Consider the following 19,058-nt stretch of genomic DNA (forward strand, 5'->3'; position numbering starts at 1 on the left):
CGACGAGAAATCTCGCTTTTTTTGAAAGAATAAAAAAAAAAGGAAAAGAGACAGCGTATTCTATGTGACAATGAAACGAGAGGAGTATGCGCGAACAACGATGCTGATTGGAATTGGAATCTATATTGTCGAGGAGAAATATCGAGAAGGATCTGGAAAAACTTTGATACGATATTTTAACGTTTCACGGAAGAATCATCGTGTGAATCACGAGGATACGTCTAGATAGAATCAGTAACCCTCCACCACCAACGTAACCAGTCCAAGTAGACAAAAGCCAGAATTATCGATTTTTCCGATTTATCCTTCTATTTTGCATTCAGCAAAATTCATCTAATCGTAGTAGTTTCAGGAAGGGGGAGTAATAAGTTTTCAAAAGGTTTACATTTAGAAGTTTGGAATTTAATCGCATATATTTACTATAATAGGTATCAGCCAGTAGTAGCCAGAATTTAAGAATCGTGAATCCTTGTCTTCGAATTTGAATTTGGTGCGAAACTCTTCCGTGAATCGTTAAGATCCTGAAATATAAAATGATTAATGATGATAAGAAGAGGAAAGAGAAAATGAGACGAAGCATGCGATGAAAAGACAGAGAAACAGGGAAAGAAGAAAGATTAGACGTAACGTTGGTGTGAACACACGTTGTATAATAATAGAGTGATCTCGACTCGAGTTCGACGGTTAAACGAAAAAGGAAAAGACACTTCTCGGCTCGTTCGTAGAAAGTACGTAATGATTAAAAATAAATAATTAAGTAAGGAAGAAGAAGAAGGGGGAAAAACAGAAACTACAGTGTAATAATACGAACTCGTTACCGGATTATATGAATTTCTATCGGTTCTAGGCAGCAGAGACTTCGAAGAATCATTTGGTCGATCGTCAAGCATTAATAATCCATGAACGATTTCATTAATTGCATTTATTTATAATAATAACGCTAAGCGAAACATATACATATATATATATATATACATATACATATATATATATTAATTGACAATGATTTGAATGATTTCAAATGAGAATAACACGTAAAAAACATTAACGATTAAGAGTTTTTCTACTTAAACATACATATATATATATATATATGTATATGTGTGTATTTGAATGTGTGTTATATATACGTACGTATATATGTGTATGCATACACATGTATATACGTATACATATAAATAATACGCATATATAAATATGTATACACGTATAAAAATATATTATATATATATATGTATATATATATAATAATAATACATGTATATGCATATATATATATATATATAGATATAGGTGGATACGAACGAATAATGAAAGCGTATATTGACGTTAAATGCCCTTATCGATAATAAATAATCACGAGAAAATATGAGGAAAGAGAGATATATAAAGAGAGAAGTAATTACTTCGTCACTAGACCTCTCGGCTATTGGACGGGCCGACGAGCTCCGTAGAGTTTCATACTTTTGCAAATAATCGAAATCTCGTCGATCGACACTGCTACATTATTTACAGACGGTACACATAACACAGATCGATCTCTCTGTATGTATAAAAATAGACGTATAAAATGTATAACTTGAACGGTTAAAAAAAAAGGAAAAAAAAAAAAAGAAAAAAAGAAAGAGAAAAAAAAAAGAGTTAACATTGATCTGAAATTTCTTCTTGTTTGATCGTACAAGCATACGCGCAGCAGTTACTACGGATTAGCTCTCGAGATCTGCAGATCGAAGCTGTGGTATCATTTCAAAAAAGGCGACGGATGTCAATTTTTTTCAGGTTTATTATTATTCGATTTCATTTCGCGCTCTGAAAATTAATAAAATCCGCGCAAATATTACAACCGTCGAGTCGAGCGACCCTCTCTCCAACTCTCGGATCTTTTGACTCTTTGGGAACCATTGGGGAACGTTAATAAACCCATGCACCGCCGTGGGTAACGCAATACTGCCCTCCTTAGTTAACATAACTGCCCGCCCTGCGATGGAATACCGGGGTCAATATTCGTTATATCCCGATATAAGATCGTTTTCATCGTTCCTCTCGAACGTCTGATAATTGGAAAATACGTATTTGATAATACTGTAAATTCTCTTTTCTCAGATGAATCTGTTCGAATGTGGAAACTCGTGAAAGACCCTGGTACCCCATTCGATGGAACGAAAGAAATACAGTGTGCCGTTGCGCAGTAAATGTAAGCGTGTATCCTATTTAATATATATATATATATATATATATATATATATATATATATATATATATATATATATATATATGCGAGAAGTTTCTATCTATATTTTCTTTTTGATGTCCTTCTTAGAAGAAATTGAAATTAAAAAATTCTAGAAAACTACTATAAAGCGCAAATTACTACAATTACTACTTTCCTTTGACTTAAAGGACACATGGAGGATCACAAATATTTGAATTCGTATATTTTGGAAGATAAATTTTGACTAAGGAGGGCAGCGTAAAAGGAAAAAAAAAAAAAAGAAGAACAAATTACACGAAATTCATCGATCTTAAACTCGTTTTTCTTTTCGCTAATAAAAAAATCGCTGCTAAGCAACGACACACTTCGATTTCCCCTCAAAGGGTTAAACGAGCGCGCGACCATCGTGTTTGTTCGTCGAATATTATTTCCTTCGAACTTTCTTCGGATGTCGCTCGACTGGACGGTCTCTCTATTATCGAGAATATTAAAAAAAGAAGAAGAAAAAAAAAGAAAATACGAAAAAAAAAAAAAAAAAGAAACGAAACGATACTATGTACAGAAAGAGCATAAATGTATTTTCGAGGGAGCGAGAAAGCTTTGCGTAGCTCGTTGCGAGATCGAGAGCAGGTAATCTTTATTGGAATACCACGAAAAAATGGCGGGTGAACGATGGTAAAGGGGAAGGGAAGTCGCGATAAATCATTAAATAGTAACAAGAGTTGCCTTAATATTACACGTTCACGAAACTAGGATACGAAAAAAAAAAAGAAAAAAAAAAAAGAAAAACGAACAAAAAGAAACGAGAAGTGGAGAAAGACTCGTAATCTTTTGGTCGAAACGTCACGCGAGAGATTGAAACACGGTCGGTCACGAGTGACGTTTCCTTTCGATCGAAGAATCAATCATCATTATCGTGAACGATTTTCTAACGGGAGAAATATCACGAAATTTTCTAACGGGAAATTCCAATATAAAATTTTTCTTCGATCTATTAGAATAACGTAATAATGTTTCGATTTGTTCGTCGAATAACAATAGTGTAATTTTCTTCCGATCTGTACGAGGCAGCTTCCTTGCAAACGTGGATCGCGATCGGTTATCACGTATATATATATATATATATATATATATATATATATATATATATATATCTCGCTTGTAAGAAAACTTACGGTGCGCTATTGCTCGCAAACAAACTCAAATCCCGTTTCTCCTGCACCGTTTTTTCGCACCACGCTTGTCCATCCGTATCGTTCGTCCATCTTCTTTTCATCAGTGGACTAACAGGGCTAACATTTCGCGTCGTAATTAATATTATAGTTGGCGAACAATAGCGTATCGATGTGGAAATCGAAAAAGAATGCGAAAAAGGAAGCTGGGAAGAGAGAGAGAAAAGAGAGAGATAGAGAGAGGAGAGAGAAAAAAAAGAACGGATCGAGGAGAAATTGATACAGAGGAAAGGCAAAGCGAACAATGGCTGGCTGTGTACAATAGGCGGCGCGCCAATTCGAGTTTTCGGGATACGAAAAAAGAGTGATGAACTGAGAACTCTGAACTGAAGCGATGAGAAACTTGGCAATGACTGAGAAATGAGAGAACGAACGAGAATGCTTGCGTGTGTGCCTGCGTGCAAGCGGGAGAGGAAACAAATTTAACGCGACGAAGGAGAAGGAGAAGGAGAAGGGGAAAAAACCTAGCGAAGAAACGCGAAAAATCTGAATAAACGTTTAATAGTCGCGTGTACCATTGTTATTAAAAGAAAAAAGAAAAAAAAAAGAAAAAGAAAACATTATGTAAAGGGGAAGGGAAAAGAAGTAAAAAAAAAAAAAAACCATTGAAAGCTTTAACTTTGACTAAACTAACTTTAAAAAAAAGGGTATATAGCGATATAATAATAATAGCAGTGAGTGCTGCTAACCAGTTGTGTGAATGGCGGATGATTGGCGGATTGATTCTGCGCGAAATCATTACCGACGATCGATAAAAATGCGTTCATATATATATATATGATATATACAGATATATATATATATATATATATATATAGTTTAATCTACCTCGATGTAATACACTCGTGTTGGCAAGCATCGAAATATCCAGTTCTTTCTTTACGATTTCGCGGATATATATATCTGTTTCGCGCAATATCCCGCCAATCTTCGCGTTATTGTAAACTTATTGTATATTACTTATACATATATACATACATATATATGTATATATACATATACATAGATGTGTGCATATGTGAAAATGCAAAGGAACACTTGTTTTTCTCAAAGAAAGCAGATCGAGTGGAGATTGTACCTTTATACGTATTTCATTGTTCGCGTGCATCGTTCGCGTCGCGTCGAGAACACGGACGACGATTGGCCAAAAGTATATAAGTATATGAAATCGAACGTTTGTCGAATGGGGAACCAGTCCTTCTTTATCGATCGAAACGACATTTTTATCGACGAAAAAAAAAAAAGAAAGAAACATTGGAGGAAACGTATTTCTATAATAAGAAGCGCGTTTACGAACAATAATGTTCATTCATAACCATTCACGACTGACGAACGAATTTCTTCTCGTAGATAAAAAGAAAAAAAAAAAAAGAAACACGCTTCAGTTTCTCGTGTTCGTCGTGACGCGAACATTCAATTGTATCATTTCTCTTCTTTAAATGAAAAATAAGTATTCTATATGTGTGAGTGTATCTGCCAGTGAGAAAACTCTCGTATGTTAAAAGAAAAAAAAAAAAAAAAGAAAACAAAACGAAAAAAAAAAAAAGAGAAAACAAAAGAGAAAATAACGAAACGATAAACTTGATTATTCTTTGAATCTACGAAAAATGACCGATTCGGTGTCGGGCATGAATGTGCGAATGAAAGTGCGAAGAAAGAAAGCGCGCGAGAGAGAGAGAGAGAATGAAAATGAAGACGTAAACATGCATTACTACTTATGTATTATGCAGTAAAAAAACGAGAAAAAAGATACCTACCTTATATATATATATATATATATAAATATTATATATATACATAGCTAGTTCAATTTGCAAATTAGTGTGTATCGTCGCTTCGAAATGCCCAGTCATTACTCGCCAGAATCCAAAAACCCAACAACCAATTTCAAGTTCATTCTTTTTTTAAGGAAAAAACCAATAAAATAATGTGTTAAAATATTTCAAGATATTCGTGTTTTTTCACTTATATTTAAGATACTTTAATGAACGTTAATTAATATTCTCGAAATTTTCGACTTTTGACTAATTAATAAAATTGCATTTTCAACATTTTAAAATTGGTGCAAAAACTAGATTATTTCTTCGATCGACTTTTCCTGTATAGTGTCTGCAGTTCGATAGATGGCAGCACCGAACGCTTAATAAAATCCTTTTATACCAAATATATGAAGATATATGCATATACTAATAAAAAAAAATTTCTCATACTTATAGCTTTTGCTTTTCGTAAAAAAAAACATTCATTTTTTATGAAATATAATTATAACTTGTAATTTTCAAAATACAAATTTTTATTCCATTTGTATCTCATTCAATCATAGATAAGCTATAAAATAGATGTAATATAAAATGCTTTTTTTATATCACAGAAATTTTAATTAATTTTACACATAATATTATTCACATCTCATATAAAAAAACAATTGCGTTGATAATGATTCAAATTAAAATTTAACTTTACTATATATAAATATAAATCAAAATCAATTTATAATCGCAAAGTATAAAAGTTTATATTTTTCAAATTATTCTTATACATTTAAACATTAAAAATAAATTATTTATTATTTTTTAAATGAAATATTAAAAATATTTAAAAATCTCATTATTTTTTTTGAAAATTTACTTTAAAACTTACTAAGTTTTAATGAATAATTTTAATTTGTAAATTATTATCAATACAAACTATTAAATTAAATTTTTAATGATTTAATTTCGTAATTTCAACGTAATATCTATATTTTTTACAATATTTATATTTTTTAAAGATTAAGTTTTGAAAAAGTATAAAAAAATGCGTACAATGGATATTCTGTAATTTGGTATACGTAAGACAAAGAGAGTAAATAGTAGGAAAAAGACAGAGATATAATAAAAATTCGGGAATCAGCGCCATCTTCAGTTTGCCGCAAATGAAACTATATAAACAAGGATAGAAAATAATTAGAAAAAGACAGAATAGCAAGAATTGGCTACCAGCGGCATCTCGTAACATATTGCTGAACATATAATTCTAAAAATATCTGACAGATGACGCCAACATTTGATTCTTAATTTACTACCAGCGCCATCTCATAACATATTGCTGAACATGTAATTCTGAAAATATCTGATAGATGGCGCCAACATTTTATTCTTAATTTACTACAGCGCCATCTCGTAACATATTGCTGAACATATAATTTTGAAAATATCTGACAGATGGCGCCAATATTTTATTCTTAATTTACTACCAGCGCCATCTCGTAACATATTGCTGAACACATAATTCTAAAAATATCTGACAGATGGCGCCAACGTTTTATTCTTAATTTACTACAGCGCCATCTCGTAACATATTGCTGAACATATATTTCTAAAAATATCTGATAGATGGCACTAATATCCAATTCTTATTTTAACTTGCCTAACAAGTGTATTTGGTATTCAACAGATGGCGTTAGTCTTCAGTTCTTACTCTACTTTACCCTATTTTTAAAGAAATGCGCTTGTTCCTTAACAGATGGCGATAGAAGTCAATTTCTTTATTTCTATCCTTCTCTCTTTATTTGCTATCCTTTTTCTTTTTATGTTTCATTTGCGGCACTCTACAGATGGCGCTGATTCCCTAATTTTTACTCTATTTCTGTCCTTTTCTCATATTTCCTCTCCTTGTCTAGACCGCAAAAAATTATATCTGTCCTTCTCTCATATTATCTCTCCTTGTCTAGACCGTTGAAAATTAATAGGTTTACAACGATACAATATATTAATAATTTAATACATCCTCTACATATTCACTAGGGAAATATAAATAATATGAGAACATTTCTCTTGAAACTATTCAATTTTTATTTGAAACATTTTTCGTTACGGAAAATAACGACATAAATTAAAAAAATAACAATAGAGTAGAGATATCCTGTATATAAAATATATATAGAAATGCATAGAAAGTCGCAATTGACATTTCAGAAACATAGGACACGAAATTCCATAAAATCTCACCTTTTATTTAATTTTGAATTAATTCCTTAATAAACCTTTCTTTTTAAATTTAAAAAATACGATAAAAAAAAATACAAGCTGTAAATATCAAGATATATTTATATAAGGATAGTTTCAAAAGTGCATAAAAAGGGATAATTTGTACGAATAACATAAAACAGTTGTACAAATCGAACCGATATTATTTTTGAGCGTTTTATTAAGTTTACTATGATTTTAATCGATACAATGATTTCTGTGGTATACTGTTGTATACATCGAGACGCGACTTCAACTTTCTTTCCAATCTTTTACAGTATATAAAATATTCAATCACATTCATTATATTTTTTTTTTTTTATAAAACAAAACAAGAAATTAAGAAATATAAGAATCAATAATTACGAAAAAGAATTGTACATGTGGAGTTGTAACACTTTTAAAAATCGAACGTTCCATTGTTAGAAAATTTAAATTTAAATTAAAAAAAAAAAAAAAGAAAAAAGAAACGATATTCTTCGAGTGATGCAGGAAAGTAAGTTGAAATTTCATCCGACAATGAAAAAACATAAATGCAATAATAACGCGTCGGCGTGCGCTTCGAGTAAATTTTGCGGATGATTCTTTTTTTTTTTTTTGTAGGTTATCTTAAACGAAAGTTGGACGATTGGAGAAAAAGGATCGAGCGGAAGGGGAGCGAGGAATATGAATATATAATATCTTATATCGTGTATCCATAAATGTTAAACGTTATTTCTTATTATTATTTTTTTTTCTTTTTTCTTTTTACTTCGTCTTATCGATCTCGTATTCTTGATTCTCTCGTTTTTCATCTCGTTTTATTAAATGTTAGATAGAGCTTATAAAGAAACGCTCGAAGCCGGTCTCGCGGCGGAACTTCAGGCGCTCTTTTTGTCGTATACTAGCTGTGCCAAACGCACTTGTACTGGTCGCATGGTTGGCGAAACAATGGGTTGAAGATTGACTTTTGAGATCGCTTTAGATAACTTTTCTCTTCGTGAAAATTAATCGGTCGAACAAAAATAATAAATATAATAGTATAAGAAATTAAAATTAAAAATTAGATTGTTACATTATTAAATAAATATAATACAAGATGGTCCAAATTTTGAAACTAGAATATTAATATTATATATATATTGATAAAATAAATTGAAAATTCTCAATTTTCGATCTTCAGCCTACACTATCTCAACCGCGACATATTATTTAACAACAGAATTTAATCACCTAATCATCAGGAGGATACTCGTAATTCTCATTTTCGCCTCGTCTTCTCGTTTATACAATAAATGGATATCTTTTTTGTTTCTTTTTTTTTTCTTCTTCTTCTTCTCTCCTACGTGCTAAGTAATAAATCGTCGAGCCGCAAATCCATTACGATAATCATCGACAATCAATATATATATATTTTTAATAAATCGGATAGAAATCACCTAGCTGTCGATCGACTCTCTTCTGCCATTAAAAAAATACGTCCAACGGTTTTTGGGCGTTGTGTTAATAAATTTTTCACAATAATTCATAATTATTAATAATAATCGCTTTTTTCCAATTCAGGATCGTAATAATACAATTGCAATGGGATCCAACGCAACGCGAGGATCGCGAATATCAATAATATTAGTATAATAATAATAATAATGATGATGACAATTATAATAACGTCGATAATAATAATAGTAATTAATAATAATAGCGACCATTGATATAATAATAAAATAAATCTCGTTTTATACTAATTTTTTAGCATCGTCGTTTACAATGATGTTACTTAGCTGTTACAGTTTTTTTTTTTTTTCTTTTTTGCCTATGGACTATTCTCTTTTATATACTTCTATATGTATAGCTACAATATATAATATTTTCATGTTGAAAAATCGTATACATTAGTGTTGTGTCGCAGGACCATTGCTTCGTTTCTGTTCTGTTTCCCGATCGTACTTTTTTCTTTTTTCTTTTTTTATCTGCTTGCTTCATCACTTTTATTTTTTTTCCCTTTTTTACCGTCTTTTCATTTCGATTATCTTCGTTCGATGGGTCTCGCTGAGAGGGGGGAGGGGAAAAGGTGGCGTCGATGCATAGAAGCGTTCACGCTTGATGTTCGAATAAACACAGCATCGAATAAGAAAGAAAAAAAGAGAGAGGAAGGGAAGAGATGAAGGAGAAAATAACGGAAAAAAAAAAATGTAAAGCAATCGGAAACGGGACTTGCCGTTTTCGATCACTTTTTCTTTTTAGTCTTTCTTCGCAAGTAGTACGAAGAATTTTCTCGTATAAGAAGTTTGATCGTGAGTATATGTGTAACTCTACTGTGCAAATACATTTGAGAGTAAAATTCCCTCTCGAGAGGGATTTTTCACAAATGGACACCGAGATCAGAATGAAAACCACTGGTTGTACAGTAACCATTAACGAGAAAAAATGACCGTCGAAAATAATTTTCAAGAATTTTACAATCGAAATGTATTCGCATGCTTAGGACAATTTCGTATATCGCGCGTGTATCTCGTTCGTTAGCACTCGATCGGTAAATCAGATCCCGACAACACCGAATCGTTCGATTTATCGGGTGATTTTTTTCTTTTTTTTTTATATGCACGTCACTTAGAAACGTGAACGCTTCTCGCTTAGAGAATCTGTATTACATAACATTAATAGCTTAATATCGATTTTTTTTTGTTTTTCTTTTTCTTTTTTTCTTTTTTTTTTCTTTTTTTTTTTTTCCGTTTTAGTTCGTATTACCCGCCTTTACAGGCGAGCCTCGGATCACAGATAGTGAGGTGATCGTATTGCGCGAGCATTTTCACGATACAACTTATACATATTATATGTTCCTACATCGTATTTCATTTTCTCGTTAATTGTCTGTTTCGCGTATCTTCTTGCGATTCCTCTAAGTATTTCAAGGCGACAGCTCCTGAAAGCAAACAGTACCGGCCGTGTACGCGAACGTGATCACACAGTCGCGTGAAAAAGCTGTACTCTATATAGCAATTCTTCGTTCTCTTATTTTCTCACGATCACTTTTTTCCCTTTCTATTAATCGAGATTGAAAAAGTGTTCCAATATTTTATTACTGCCCTCTTTAGTTAAAATATCCTATTTAATATTCTTTATATATATATATTGAAATATTTCAAATTTATTCTTTTATTATTTATAATTTTTAAATAAATCTCTCTGAGCCTTTCGATCTAGATTTAATATATAATGGTTACAAAAAATATTTCTATATATTAGATAAATTTATTAAGTAAATATATTATACTTCAAAATATAATATATAATGATCATTTTTTATTCAATCACTATTAATTTAATACTGTGAAAATAAAGAATGTAGAATATAATTTTTTTAAAAAAGACTACATTGAAAGATAAGAGTATATGCAAATATTTTCTGCTATCCATTAAAAGTCATCTCAAGGATGTTTAAAAAATAAAAAAGAGATACTACTTAGTAGGACATTCCAACTAAGGAGGACAGAGGAGTTTAGAAAATCTTATGATAATTAAAAAGGAAATAGAATAATATAGAATGAAATGGAAGATATATGCTTCGCGTGTGACATTTTTTTGTCTGAAAATATCTTTTTCTGGCGACTATATTCATATTCATGCACGCATACGGTCGAAGAAAAAACTTGGTCGGAACGCAATCTTTACGTTTCTGCCCAGTTCATGGTAGAAAGTTTACCATTCGTAATTGTAACACACGTGTTATACAGATACGAAAGTATAGAATATATATTTTTATACACATGTATACGTATACACAATACATATGTAACCTACGTACGTACGACCAACTAAGGGTAGACAGGCGCAATCGTATATATATTATATTTATATATATATATATTTTTTTTTTAAATATCGAATCCAGTCGAATCCAATTTTTCATAATCTATATTTTTATCTAATATATATATATTTTTTTTTAGAAAATATTCGCATATATTCGATAAAATCCGGCTTCGACTCGAATTTCTTCTGCCGACAATCTTTCTTAACCACGATGTGAACGTTTTATTTTTTTTTATCAGAAAATATATTTTGGACGTGATCGAGTTGTGCTCGAAGCCGAATACGTATGCGTTTGAAAAGTGTTCGAAATTTTGGCGAATTAATTCAAAACCCTGGATTCGACACCATATGTATGTATATGTATCGGGTGTTGAAATTAATAGAAACAGGAAAAAAAAAAGACGTAAAGGAAATGAATTTTAATTAAGATCTCGTGCTGAATCGTTTGTTTACAAAAAAAGAAAGGGGGGCGGGGGGAAGGAAAAAAAAAAGAACGAAGAGAACTGCTCGGAGTTTCTCGATTCGCTCGTAGGTACAATCATGCACACAATTTTTCAAAAAAAAAAAAAAAAATAATAACAAAGGATACGATATTAAGCTCTTTTTTTTTCTTTTCCTTACAACGAGGACACCCCTACAAATTATTATTATTATTATCTTTATTAAAAATACACGGGTGGGTATTTTTAATTGTTTCGACGAATAAATATTATTATTATATCGTAAAATGATAATTATAATCTGTTACAGAAAAATGGTGTCCTCGCGTTCATATGTATGTAATTGAACAAATCAGCACGCAAACATTATCAACGCATCGCTGCAAATATAATTCGAAGCTAAACTTAAGACTCGGAACTTAAACCATAATCGAACGTAGGAAACATTCGCTAGCATTACATGATATTCGGGGATGCTGGGATTAGATTTTTTTTTTTAAAACGAATTATTACGTCAGAATAGAAAAGAAGACAAGTTTGAACGATTATGATGTCGCGTCGAAAGATTAAAAAAAAAAAAAAAAAAAAAGAGAGAGGAAGAAAGTTAAAAAATATATATATATATATACACGTACATCAGAGATGAGAAGATCGAAACTTAATTTTTCTTTTACTAAATTTTATCGATGTTTAGAACTTTTTTAAATTCAGTCATATTTTTTTTTTTTTTTTTTAGAAAGAATCTAACCTGTATCATTATCTAAAATAAAAATATAAAACTCGGTAAGATATTAATTTAAATAAAAATAAATTCGTATCGTCACATTCCTAATAAATTATTTATTATTACAGTGTATTAAATTATTCTTCTAAAAATTTTCAACATCTCTTTCAACGCGTTTCGAACGCGTTTTCTCATCCCTGATGCACTTACATATATTTAAAAAAAAAAAAAAAAAAAAGAAAATCCTTTTCTTCTTCGCGTACGCGCAAAGAGAATCATTCCTTTAAATCCTTACCCAGCAAAAAAAAAAAAATTATGCTACGCATTTATAATGGAGGGATATACATAATGTGACGTTAAAAATTATCGTAAAACTATAAAGGTCAAGTATTAAAAAAAAAAAAAAAAAAAAGAAGAAGAAGAAAATTAAAAGCAAGAAAGAAAGAAGGAAAGAAAGAAAGAAAGAAAGAAAAAAACCAAATTTTGTGAATAAATTGAAATGAAACATAGATATACAATTGGTTTCATATAATAATAAAAATATCTGTACAAGCTGTCTATCTATGTATGCGTGTATATGGCATACGATACGATAAAAAATAAAAATTAGTTGATTGTATACGCTCTCTCCCTCTCTTTCCTTAGCTAGGCGCCTGTACGCTGCCGTATTGTCTCAAATAGAAGCGAACCCTACGTTCTTAGGAGCGCAATTGCCCTATAACGGATTCTTATCGTTCGCCGTCCTTTCCACTCTCTCTCTCTCTCTTTCTTTCTCTCTTTCTCTCTCTCTTTCTTTCTCTCTCTCTCACACATACACACACTCTCTCTCTCTGCCCGCCATTTTTTTTTAAATTCCTCTTTCTCTTTTCGCTCTTTAAATCCTCTGTAAATAGATGACGTGTGCTTGACGCATCACAGTCACTCGATAAGGCAAGATTAAATATCAAGATCGAAGGACAGAGGCAAAGAAGATGCGAACATCAAGTGTGATGCGAAATGTGTTTTTCTCTTTCTCTTTCAAGCGTGATCCATCGAATGACACAATTCGAGTCGAATATTATTCCCTTATTGTACCTCGAGAAACGTTAGTCATTTCGTCCTCCTCGGTCGAAACCTCGTTATTTTAACGTTTTTCTTCCTTTTAAATTATATAGAGATATCTTATATTTCTGTACGTAGTAGTACTTTTAAATTTTAAAATTTAAGTAGTAATTGATTCAACATAATTACGATACGATAATTATGATAATATATAATATTTATATATTACAAATATTTAAATAGGCCATCCCATGTGTGCAAATCTGCTTAGAAAAATTGTCCACTAAATTCTTTATTGCTTTCGAGTATATTTTTACACAACGTGAAAAAGAACTCTTTCTCTAATTCTAGCTTATGCTAAACGTTACGCTAATTATACCTCCTATAAATTTAACGATTCGAAACTAAAAAAAAAACTTCTTACAGGATGACCTATAATGATAAAACACGATGAAATTCTCATTTCGATCGCCGTCACGTTCAAGCGAAAATTCGAACCAAGGAGGACCAGTGATCGAAACAATCGTATAAAACTGACCCGCGATAAAACTTACGTGTTATTCGCCGCATCGTTCTGTGCGCTTGGCCCTCTCTCTTGACGCAAAAAGGAGAAAAATGTTTCAAAACCGGAAACTAATGTTATCATTAATCGTAGGAACACCAACGAACATTATTTCCATGATGTGTGTGGCTCGGAGGTGGCGCGTATATCGCATGTGTGTATACGTATGTGGGTGTATGTGGCCGTATGCACCAACGAGAGCGCATGTGCGTGTCGGTATATAGTGGGTGACGACGTAGTAGTAGTAGTAGTAGTAGTAGTAGTTCCTGGTTGTCCGGTTAGCAGTACGTCTGCTTTTCTTTCTTTTTTCTTTCTTTCATTTTTTTTTTCCATTTCTCTGACATACACTATGTTTTTCCTCTTTTTTTTCCCCCTCGTTTTTCTCTCTCTCTCTCTCACTCTCTCTCTTTCCTTTCGGTACATATATATATATATATATTTATATCTCGTTTTTATTTTTAGTCTCGTTACCATACTATATAGCTCGCTCATTTTCCAAAAGTAATTTTAGACGCGCGGTCGTTTTTCATTCTCTCGGTCAGAATCAGAGTCCGCTGAATCGTGGAGCGGCGGAAATTCCGGAACCGCCTCGCGTTGCTGCATCCATCCCGCCGCGCCTGGCCCCCCAGCCAATGCCTTGCCCTGCGTCATTTTTTTTTTTGTTTTTCGATTTTTTTTTTCTTTCTTTTTTTTCAATTGATTTTTAGCCCTCTGTCTTTATCCCCCTGCAGGTGGCGACAAAATTGCGTGTCAAATTGATAACTAAGCCTCGCCTTCGTTTCACAATTTTACGCATTCTTTTGTCAACAAAGACAGACGTCTCTCAAACCGCGAGAATATATACATATATATGTATATATATATATATGTATGTATATGTATATATATATATATATATATATATGTATGTAATGAGTACGAAAGCGCGGGCTATTTGAATTGGCTGCTCGTATCAGGATTTCTATATTGTAAGAATTCTTTTTTCTTTTTTTTCTTCTATTATGCAAAAATGGACTTTGACTCCCGTTACGAGCATGAAAGGATTTGCCTGCTACATGACACACGAAAAGATTCTAATGATCGAGATGATTGCGAACAAAGGAACAAAACAGCAAAACTATGAAAATCCTTTCATTCTATTATTATTATTATTATTATTATTATTATTATTTGCCAATGCAACAAACCGGCGCCTATTCTACATTCTACGCGAGAAATTTAGAATTTTGCAATTTTAGAAACTAAATAATATGAAGTGTCTCTGGCATCCGTTCTCTTTCACGCTCTTTCTCTCCCACTTTCTTTCGCCTCGTATCTTATTCACCCAGGAAACCCCAGCCAATCCGTCCCGCAAAAAAAAAAAAAAACAAGAAGAGAAAAAAAAAAATAAAACAATGATAATTAAAAAAAAAAAAAAAAAAGAAAAAAAAATGAAAAGTAGAAGTAATGGTAAACGCACACACGTACTACTATTTATAAGATCAATAATAAAACGTATATATAGATATTGTAATTCTACATGCAGCCATGCATGCCACGATAATGTCTTTTGTTATAACTAACCATCCAACAAGAAGTTCTCTGATTTCCGTTAATTCGTTACATATCATGAGTCTCTGTATGTATAACGTGAAAATATATGTGTGTATGTATGTATGTGTGTTGCAGTGCGTTGCAAAACTGTCAAAGATATTCTAACAATAAAGTTAAGTATCGAAAAAGCCATATGAACCGCGTGGTGCGTTTCTTTTTTTTCTTTTTCTTTTTCAGAGTGTATTCTGCACAGCACAGATAAATTGTAAGTAGTGGTAGAACTGGGAAAAATTTGAAATAAATTAAAAATATTTTCAAAAAGTTTCTAAAATATTTCTAATAAGCAAATATTTTATTTATATAGGTACAAACACCATTTACTATTTACATTTGAATTCGATACATAAATGAAAGAATTATTTCTCATTCATCAATTGGAAGGCAATATGCAGTTTTTTTAATCTTTAGAAAATAGATCATATTTTGTCAAGTTTTGATATGTTATTATGTATATGTATATATATATTAATAATACGATTTAAATATATTAAATTGTAATATATTTGTATTAAAATTAAATATTTCTTAATCGAGATAATCATCTTTTCAAAATAGTATTCGTATGAATTGATATATGAAAATATATTATTACTTTTAAATGCAACAATTTTATTTGCTCATAATCCCGTTTTTCCCAGCTCTATGTTTGCCTGATCGCGTGCCATTATGCGCAACAAAGAGGCATGTCCGACAATGAACTGCTACTGTAATCGAGAAAATCGATCGAATCGAACGATCTTGTAATCCCTCGACAACTAAAAATCACAATAAGCCGCCTAGATTCAGATTCATTAATCCTTTTGGGGATCATCGTTATCGGTTGAACACAGTCTATAACGAAATATAAAAAAAAAAAAAGAAATAAAAGTTTCTAGTTATTCAACCGACTTCGAATGCTTTCAGCCCATGTTTTTCCACATCAAACGTGGTTGGATTAATTTTTGCTGCCATCAATTTTCGTAATTTATCTATAAAAACGAGCTACCTCGTGTTTTTTTCTCTCATCCAAGGAAGGCATAAAATGTTTATAAAAATTTTATTGCACATTTGGCAAAGTCTAATTCGAGAGCTCGAAGACGAGAATATCTCGAATACAAAGTTTTATAAAAATTCGATATTTCAAGAACTTTAATTTGGGACATTGAAAATTGTATTTCTCACATTTTCTTTTTCTTTCTTTTTTCTTTTTTCTTTTTTTTTATAAATTTTGACGTGCATAATCAGAATATCGTTATAATTGTCGAAATTCGATTTGAAATTATGTGCATGCGATGTTTCGCGAATTGGATACGCATGTTGAATATTCAATTTGAATGAAATGATAGAAGCACGCGTCAAATTAAAATTAAGTTAAGGAATAAAAGTTGAGTTAAAATTTCGAAAACTCTTTCGATTAAAGAATTCAAATTGAATTATTTAAAATTTTAATTTTAATCAAGTTGTACGATAGCATAATCAGCCATCTTATGGTGAATCAATATTTAATTCTCGAATGCATTAAATACAAGGAAGACAATACTATTACAACGTTGATTTTTTATCGAGAAAAATATTTTTCATCATAATATTAAATCGCGTAAAATTTTAAATAATAATAATAACTTGGCACGCTCTCGTGCTTCCATCCTCCAACATGACGTCATAACTCGAAAAACATTCTGAGATTACAGAAATATGCAAATAATATTTCGATCGATGAATTCTGACAAAGAAAACCTTCATTTTCGGATTTTGCGCGTCGAAATATATAAAAATACTAAAAAAAAAAAAAAGAAAAAAAACATCCAAAAATTACAATATCCCCAACTTAAGACTCGATAATAAAAGGATATTTTTTCTTTCAGATATTAATTAATTAAATAATTCCCGGCTTCGAGCAAGACAAGCACGACACGATACGTGAGAAAGGCTCGAAATCAAGCGCCAGAAATATTCGACGAAAAAAAAAAAAAGAAAATACGTATAATAAATGTATATTATTATATATATAATATTTACGCGTATATTGCACTATCGACGAGTTGACGATTCTACGCGAATCTCATTTTTTTTTTCTTTTCCTTTTCAGTAAAAGCTCCTATCATTCCTCGACCGCTCAAGAGAAAAAGACCTGTGCTTGTTGCAACGAAGGATGATATCCTGAACGGCTCGTCGATTTTTAATCTCGAACACATCGTTCGTTATAATTTCTCTGTGTCAAACACGCAATGTTTCACACGCATTCTTCCACATTCACTCTCTCACTCTCTTTCTCTAAAACGCAAACGAATTCGCGTAAAGCCAGCACGTCGAGCTGATCGAAGATCACGAATCTACGATTGCGATTGGTTTTTTCGTCGGCATGGCGCGTCACTGTGAACACACAACAAAAAAGCACAAAAGGCTGAGATCAGTTGGACACGCAGAGACACCAACGCGCGCGCGTGTGCGTGTTTGTGTGTGTGTGTATATATGGCGTTTTGCCTTTCGTTTAACCCAGGTGATATTTTTCCTTCCTTCCCTCTCCCGCGCTCTCTCTCCTCTCTCTTCCTTACTTACTCTCCTCTCTCAATTTTTCTTTTTCTCACTCTCTAATTGCGTGAAGTCTGATTCGATGTCTCTCTCACTCTCTGTCGCCTTCTATGAATTTCGTTTCATCTGTACCAAGAGAAAAAGAAAGAAAAAAAAGTCTAAGTGAATATTTTGATTGGATTGAACTTGACTTGGATTGTATTCGAAGGGCAAACAACCGGCCACCCAACCTGGCGGGAACCGTACGAACCGTACATCTTGTGTTGTTCTCTGCGCGAAGAAATTCATCCGTTTCGTCGATCGAAAAAACGAAAAAAGAAAATTCATAGAAAATAGGATGTTCAATTTTTATTTCAAATCGTGTCGAATCGCGGCAAGATGGACGGTCCGCCTACGAAACTCGTGTGTCAGCCGGATCGTTAGGTGATGGAGAGTAGAAGAGACCAAGGAACAGACGACCGAATGTACGTATTTGAATATGATAGTATTATAAATGCCAGAACTGTGCGAACTGTGCTTGTAACAATGCGCTCGAGAGCGCGCGGCCGTCAGTGCTTTTTTTTTTTTTTTTTTTCGAATCGATCCTCTTTTCCAGGTCGCTTTGCACTTCTCTCGAAATACGATCTCGTGGCTATATCGCGGCTCAATGAAATTTTACTCTTTCCCGTTTCGCTCAAACACGTTTCAGATGTACCGTAAAATATTCGATTGCGCGATTCGAATCGCGTACGTTTCGTAAGTCATTGGACACTTGCTGGAATTTTTGTTTTTCTCTATAATTGTAAATTTTATAAAATTAAGAAGAAAATGAATTTTCTTTAAATAAAAGAAATTGGAAATTTGGATTTGTCCTACGTTGGATTAAAATTATGAAGGTACTTTAATATATAATTTTATATATTAATGTGAATTATAATATTTTTTTGTTATAATTGATTAATTAC

The 19,058-nt window shown here is 32.0% G+C and overlaps 1 protein-coding gene across 8 annotated transcripts in view; it reads right to left on the reverse strand.

Moving 5' to 3' along the window:
• Nucleotides 1-7,617: 7,617 nt before the first annotated feature.
• Nucleotides 7,618-19,058, reverse strand: part of LOC408763 (homeobox protein extradenticle) — a 64,561-nt gene continuing 53,120 nt past the window's right edge. For 3 of the 8 annotated variants that reach the window (XM_026439834.1, XM_026439836.1, XM_026439835.1), the window contains exon 9: nt 14,518-14,652. In XM_026439834.1, coding sequence (XP_026295619.1) covers nt 14,518-14,652 — 135 coding nt within the window. Of the gene's footprint in view, nt 10,354-12,888; nt 14,653-14,691; nt 18,241-19,058 lie in introns of those variants that run through there. The other 5 variants (XM_006557975.3, XM_016911181.2, XM_006557973.3 and 2 more) reach the window with 3 other exon arrangements.

This window comes from Apis mellifera, linkage group LG3 (assembly GCF_003254395.2).
Source record: "Apis mellifera strain DH4 linkage group LG3, Amel_HAv3.1, whole genome shotgun sequence".
In the NCBI taxonomy this organism is placed as follows: domain Eukaryota; kingdom Metazoa; phylum Arthropoda; class Insecta; order Hymenoptera; family Apidae; genus Apis; species Apis mellifera.